General features: G+C 41.3%; 1 protein-coding gene across 1 annotated transcript; it reads left to right on the top strand.

Annotated features, from left to right (window-relative positions):
* The first annotated feature begins 4,251 nt into the window (after positions 1 to 4,251).
* Positions 4,252 to 5,287, top strand: MRPS25 (mitochondrial ribosomal protein S25). Its single transcript, XM_065749890.1, has 4 exons — positions 4,252 to 4,399; positions 4,493 to 4,599; positions 4,828 to 4,915; positions 5,084 to 5,287. Exons 1-4 carry the CDS (start codon positions 4,266 to 4,268, stop codon positions 5,274 to 5,276), a joined length of 522 nt encoding a protein of 173 aa, XP_065605962.1. The 5' UTR covers positions 4,252 to 4,265; the 3' UTR covers positions 5,277 to 5,287.
* Positions 5,288 to 6,851: the final 1,564 nt, after the last annotated feature.

The raw sequence follows: 6,851 nt of genomic DNA, 5'->3' as shown, positions 1-6,851 counted from the left end.
CAAATACCTGTAAGATCACATTCCCCAGGAGAAAAAAGAAAAAGGAAAACAAAAGAAAACCCAAACGTATATTGTTTTTCTGTTTGAAACCTCACTCCTCTCCTTCACTTATTCTTTAGAACACAGAAGCAGGATAGGTTGGTTCTTTTCAACTCTGCTGTTGCCTCATAAGTGAAACAATAGAGATAACTTGGGAATGAGTTCCTCTTTGTCCCTATTGAGACAAGAGTGGCAAACAACAGATGTGGTGACGTTCTGCCCTGATGTCAAACATGGGCCTCTTGTGGCAGCAGCATACAAGATCTTTAAACCCGACAGCTCAGTTTACCTAGGTAGAATTAGCAATGTGAAGCCATGTGCATCCCAAAGGAGAATAAAGGCTGGGGAAAGGTCGAATTGTCAGTGTCTGCTGCATCTTGAGAGTCAGAAAATGATTTTTAAAATGGCTTACTTTGGAAATTACTGAGAAGGCATGGTTGAAGGGGAGTGTAAGAGGAAAATGCACTTGTGGATTCTAAAGTTGCTGACTTATTTTACTGGTAAAGACTCCTGAATTAAACTCAGGCTTACTGTTTGACTAAAAATGCTATAAGCCCTCTTGTTAGACAAGGGTAAAATCCTGCTTTTGCTCTAATTAAAATTACCGACATTATATGAGAAATTACACATGCAAAAATACTGTGGATACCAAAGGTGCAAGTTAAAGTAAAATCTTAAAGTTTAAATCCTCTGAGTCTAAATATTAGACAAGAAAAACATACAGCCCCAAAATTACCTTATTACTGAAGTTTTTTTGTGAAATCATAAGTTCATCATGAACAATGTTGTCATAATGTTGTCATAATTCCCATGGCCCTTTTTATTATCTGAGTTGCATGAATGCTTTGAAAATAGGAAAATGGCTTATTCTTAAATTCATACTGTTCTTCCCTTTTTTTTCTAAGGGAATTTTTTTTATTTTACATATCTTTATTTTGTGCCTCCCACCACTGTACATTTCTGCATGTTCAGTACTAAAACTCACTCAAACAGCTGATGCCTATGTATGTAGCTGTATGTGTATGAATGTATATGTGTTTATATATCTAAATATATTATGTACAGTGTATATAAAGTGTGTAGTGTATGTAAATATGTACATATACGTAGTCAAATATTCTTGATGTTCTTTGTTAAAACTTTTCATTTATTTTCTAAATCAGAGCTACTTAATTTTCATTACTTAGCCTAAACTAAGCCTGGCTTAAAGCAAGTGAGTACCCATGAATTTAGGAGCTTTGCCCCTTTTTCTAAACCCAGCTTGAGTTTGTTATTTTCTCTTCAGTACTCGCAAATACATTCAGTGCTGCTTCTGGCTTTTATATTATTCCCTTCAACTTTTCTCATTTGATGGGTGAAGTGATCCAATAAAGAGTTGGTAGAACCTGAAATATCTGTTAAAAATAAATGTATTAAAAAAAAGAAACAACCCTACAGTCATACTTCTATATTTTCAGTATGTACTTAACTCTCTTTCATCCTTCTGAGAAATGTTTTTTGTAAAGGTTTATTCCACAATGAAACATTGTAAGAGAGTTTTAAGTCTTCAGCTGTAGTCAATTGGAAGAAAATGTTTCTGCATCATTGAACAGTAGCACTCAGAGCAGTATGCAGCCAATGTCATTTCAAAATGTAATAACAAACTAAACAGAATTTGTTGTTTATTTAGTTACCAAAGGTGTTGTCTGTTCCCATGTTCTGTCACTTTCTGAAACTGCAGTCTGTGCAGATCTTGCAGTGTATGGGAAGTTTCCATTAATGAGAGGGAGCTGGGCACACAGAGCATTTATAAAATTAGACTTGCACAAACTCTGTTACACATAGGGAATGTTCAGATAGCTAAATTATCAAAATACAGGACATTCTTGTTCATTTTCCCTTTTGATGACTTGAAGTTACGTGGTTAAGCCTATAAGAGTGATCTGTTTTTTTTTTTTTTAAGACATTTTTACAGACTGTCTAGGGGAGTAGTTTAAGCATGTCTTTCGTATTGAAAAGAAGTGGAGTTTTCTGGGCATTTACCTTATAGACTCAGTGTTGTGAAGACTTGTGCATGTTTAACTTGGAGCAGGTGGGCAGACATCAACAAAAACACCATGAGTTTCCTGCATGATTAAAGCAAAGCACAAGTCCTTCTCAGAGTCAGGCTGTGTGTGTAAAATCTTTGCTATGAGGAGTGCTAGGAATGTTCTCTTGTTTCTTGCTATATTGTTTAGAAAGCATTTGTCTGCAAGCTCTTGTTATAAATATAGAACTGGTAAAGCATCCATATTTGATGGTTCAAGTCCCATTTCTGAGATCTTCAGCAGGAAAATAATATTTAAATTAATGGCAGGAATTCCTGTGACAGGTGGTCCTTCCTTGGTGTCATGACAATCATTGTGGTCTGTATAATGCTTCCTTTCCTCTTTAAAAGCTGAATGGAAACCTGAATGTCTCTTAACTAATGTAATTGTAAAATTTAAAAGGTTAGGAAATTGACGTGAACTGAATATATTGGAAAATTCAATTGTGAATTTGTTTTATATATATATGCTTGAATTGTTTTTATTCTAAAGAACAAAATGTGCTCAGATTTAAGTGGCAATAGAGCAGATGTTGTAATATTCTACAGGAACTGTGGAATGTGTGATCAGCTTTCCGTATGTGAGTGGTGCACATTTGGCCAGGGATCCAGCACTCCTGAAGGACTGGCTTCTTGTGTGTTTTTTAATGATCTTAGATAAACAGTAATAAAGCACAGGTCCATTTTAAGCTATTTTCTACAACCGTGCATCAAAAGTGATCTAATTCATTAATGAAAGAGTAACTTTAAGAAAAAAAAACCACATTGCTTCCATAGCATGTGTTTTCTCTTAAATGAAGTTAAGGTAACAGCGTGGGAACGTTCCTTATCATTCAGTGCGTATAGCTGAGGAACCGTACAGTGCAGAAGTGCTGTATCCATTTGGCATGACAGGCAGGAGTGAGCTCCTGCCAAAACATCTCAATCTTATGAAAGGAGTTACGTACTTTCAATTCCTTGGGAGCTTGCTGGCATTATCTGCTTACTTCCTTTAGAAAACCATTATTTGTGCAGTTAGATTTTAATTTCAGGTTTAAACGTCACAGGAGTTACTCATTTCTCACAGCTTCTTTTGTGAAATCAACATGGTATGTGTAATTGCATATAAAAATAATAGCATGGTCTTTTTTTAATATGAATTTTATATCTAATCAGTGTCTTCAGCTCATGAAGAGGAATTTGCATTGTTGTGTTTATATGCAGTATTGCGGTGCATGTTTCAGCTTATGCATTTTATTAAATGCTGTTTAAATGTGGCTTTATATTGTTGTGACTTACTACTACTATATGAGGTTTATACTATTAAAGCAAATTACAAATATAAATGCATTCTTGATTTATTTTTAGGTTCACTGCGTTTCATTAATGTTGTATGTCTGAGCCCAACACAGTACAGAAATGGACCTTTCCCTTCACTGCAGTGATTATTAGAGATGTGACTGGCCTTAATAAATAAGAGCAGTGCCATGGCGTGTGAACAAGCTGAGAAAGACTTGTTTTTCATAGAAGTTTTAATTCATCTTTAGACCTATGGCTTTCTCCTGAATGGGCAGGAGGAGATAGACAGCTATTAAGAGAGAATACGGTTCCCTGCTGCCTTCCTCCTGCTGGGCTTTACATTACGGTACAGTGTTGGGTTTAATTTCCTTTCACCCTCACTTTATATTAAATGTAATGAAATCGAGCTCTAATTTGAATGGTAAAAACATCCTTATTTTATTCTTAGAAGGTACTGACTTCACTTCTTGTTGCTGCTATTAGAAGCTCTGCGCGTCAGAGCTCCGAGTTTCATTGGGCAGAAATAAGGATGAAGAGTTTTGGTTCCGGTTATCAAACCTCGGTGCCTCCATCTGTGAGAACAGCCGACCGTCACGGAGAGGCGCAGGGCGAAGAGCAATGGCCGCGCGCTGGGCGTGCTGGGGCGGCGGTCCCCTGAGCACGCAGTTCCCCGCAGCCGCCGAACCGCCCGCACCGCACCCGCTCCGGGGCCGCGCGCGACGCTGCTCATAACAACGGGCGGTGCTGCACCGGCCCCGCCCCTACGGAGCTTCAGGAGAGCGACGGCGGCGGAGACACGCGCGGCCCCGCCCACACCGCCGGCCCCGCCCCGTCCTTCCGCGCAGCTGCGGCGCGGGCCGGGTCCGCACTTCCGCCCGCCGCCATGCCCATGAAGGGGCGCTTCCCCGTGCGGCGGACGTTGCAGTACCTCAACCAGGGCGACGTCATTTTCAAGAGCTCGGTGAAGGTTATGACCGTGAACTACAACACGGCGGGGGAGCCGAGCGAGGGGGCGAGGTGAGCGCGGGGAGGGGGGAACGGGAACGGCCCCCACTTCTGAGCGTCGCCGCCCACCTCGTACCGTGCTGCTGTTCTTTCTTTTCCTCCTAGGAAGTTTGTGTTTTTCAACATCCCTCAGATCCAGTACAAAAACCCTTGGGTGCAGATCATGCTCTTCAGGAACATGACGCCGTCCCCCTTCCTCCGTTTCTACCTCGGTAGGTGCGGGATGGCTGCGGAGCGCGTGATTGCGAGGATACGGTGCGGCGCGACGAGCACCGCACATGCGCTGACGGGCTGATGCGGGGCCTTTGCCTTCGCTGCCGAAAGCCGCGTCAGGCAGCAGAGCAGATTTTTTTTTTTTTCATTAAATCTTCCTTTAAAGTACCTTTTTTGCAGCTCCTGTGAAAGCATGCGCTGCTACATGGCTGTGAATGTTTTAACAGATAGCGGAGAACAAGTTCTGGTTGATGTGGAAGATAAAAGCAACAAGGAGATAACTGAACACATAAAAAAAATTCTGGGGAAAAGCAAGTAAGTAATTCTCCACATAAGCTAACATTCCTTCCAGCGTCCACTATACTACAGCCCCTCAAGACTCCTTAAAAATTGCCAGAATTGGTATTGTCCAGCTAAGTCCATTGTTACTGTAAACTGCAGGCTGGGAAGAGAGGGGAAAGGTCTTTCCTTTCTTTTTTCTAGAGAAACACTTGAAAAAGAGAAAAGAGAAGAAGAAAAATTGTCTCATCCTGCAACTTTTGGGCCCAAGAAGTATCATCTGCGAGAGTGCATGTGTGAAATTGAAGGCCAGGTTCCTTGCCCTGCCTTTGTGCCACTTCCCAAAGAGATGAGAGGGAAATATAAAGCTCTTGTGAAAAATGAAGCATCTGCCTGACATCTCCGGTCACACAGCTGTGCTTGCTCAGGTCTGGATGATAATGATTCTTCAGAGACGAGAGTTAACACACGCTGGAAGCAGGAGCAAATTCATGTGATACTGACATCGCTGTCTCATTCTTACCACCACAGTAATTAACAGTGAAAATTATTCTTAAATAAACATAAGCTAAAAAAGCAGCTTCCATTGTGCTAGTTTGGACAAAACATTGCCATCAAAGCTGTGTGAAAGTAACAGAGAAAGCAGCGACCGCAGCCCTATTTCCTGCTTGTGTCTGCAAATAAAGGTGGTAGCAGGATGAGATTCACAGAATGGCTCATGTTATAAGGGACCTCTGGAAGTCATCTTGCCAAGGACCACATCTGGACTGCTTCTGAAGATCTGACGGAGACAGACACACACCCACCGCAGCCCCTTGTACGACCTGTGCCAGAGTTCAGTCGCTCTCACTGTTGGTATTTTTTATGATGCCTCTGTTCTAGTCTGTGCCCATTTCTCCTTGGCACTTGGGCACCACTGAAAAGCCTGGCACAATCATTCCCATACTGTTGAGGTATTGATAAACATTGATAGGGTTCTGCCTCCCCAGCCCTTCACTAGGCTGAACAGTTTCAACTCTCAGCCTTTCCTTGCAAAAGAGATACTCCCATCTCTTAATTATCTAGATGGCCCTCAGATTCTCACCAGGATGTCTATGGCTCTCTTGTACTGAGCCCAGAAATGGACATAGCACTTAAGCTGTGAAGTAGTAGTACTTCTCCCCAGTGCAGAGTGAAGGCTCAAGTCCCTCAGCCCACTGCCAGTCTGGTATAGTCCTTAAGTTCGTATTTGCTTTGCAACAGACAGACAGGAAATAATTTCTCCAGAAGCAGCACAGCATGCCCCAGGCATGCTTTCAATTTTTTCAAATATACGCCTTAAAATAATCATTACTCTTAAAAAAAATAAAATCAACTACTAAATGCAGAAAAAAAACCCCAAACCCACACAAAGGAGAACTGCATCTTAAGAACTTGCAGCTAACTCCAGGCAGCAAATCTGTTCTGCTGGAGTCCAGTACAGCCACACGTCTTCCTCTGATGCTGCTGCCCCTGCATACAGTTTTTGATCACGGTTTCTGCTTCAAACAATTACACTACACCTATAATAGTATATAAATACACAATAGTTCTACATTGCTTTTAATTAATAGTGTATACCATTAAGTCAGGCTTGTATGTGCAAATTACTGTAGAAATAGTTATCAGCACTTCCAAGCTAATGGTTGAATACAACATTTCACACCAGTTTTTAAGGGATGCTTGAACTATCGGGGCATATACAGCACAAAATAGATTCATCCCTTGTTTACTAAGTCTCCATACAGAGTAGCACATGCAATTTTAACATGTCAAAGCTAGCTATTTACTCATTTTATAATTAATACCTCTTCATTTCGTTGTGCCTTGGGAGCCTCACAGCAGTCCAAGAACCATTCTTCACTTTCAGAGGGCTGGTCTGCAGCGCTCAGCACTGTCGACAATCACGAGGTATGCTGGTCTGTCACTTGTGAAAGTATGTTACATGACATAC

Source organism: Cyrtonyx montezumae, unplaced genomic scaffold (genome assembly GCF_038088225.1).
Source record: "Cyrtonyx montezumae isolate F1298 unplaced genomic scaffold, pur_monq_1.0 scaffold_6, whole genome shotgun sequence".
Classification (NCBI taxonomy): Eukaryota; Metazoa; Chordata; class Aves; order Galliformes; family Odontophoridae; genus Cyrtonyx; species Cyrtonyx montezumae.
The sequence above is the reverse complement of the archived record's forward strand: the minus strand, read 5'-3'. Positions and strand labels throughout refer to the sequence as shown.

What these genes read in the sequence shown, in the direction of transcription:
- MRPS25 (XM_065749890.1), top strand. Translation starts at nt 4,266, where the DNA reads ATGCCCATGAAGGGGCGCTTCCCCGTGCGGCGGACGTTGCAGTACCTC. An exon ending in GAGCCGAGCGAGGGGGCGAG is followed by an intron (nt 4,400 to 4,492) that starts GTGAGCGCGGGG and finishes TTTTCCTCCTAG; the next exon opens with GAAGTTTGTGTTTTTCAACA. An exon ending in CTTCCTCCGTTTCTACCTCG is followed by an intron (nt 4,600 to 4,827) that starts GTAGGTGCGGGA and finishes ATGTTTTAACAG; the next exon opens with ATAGCGGAGAACAAGTTCTG.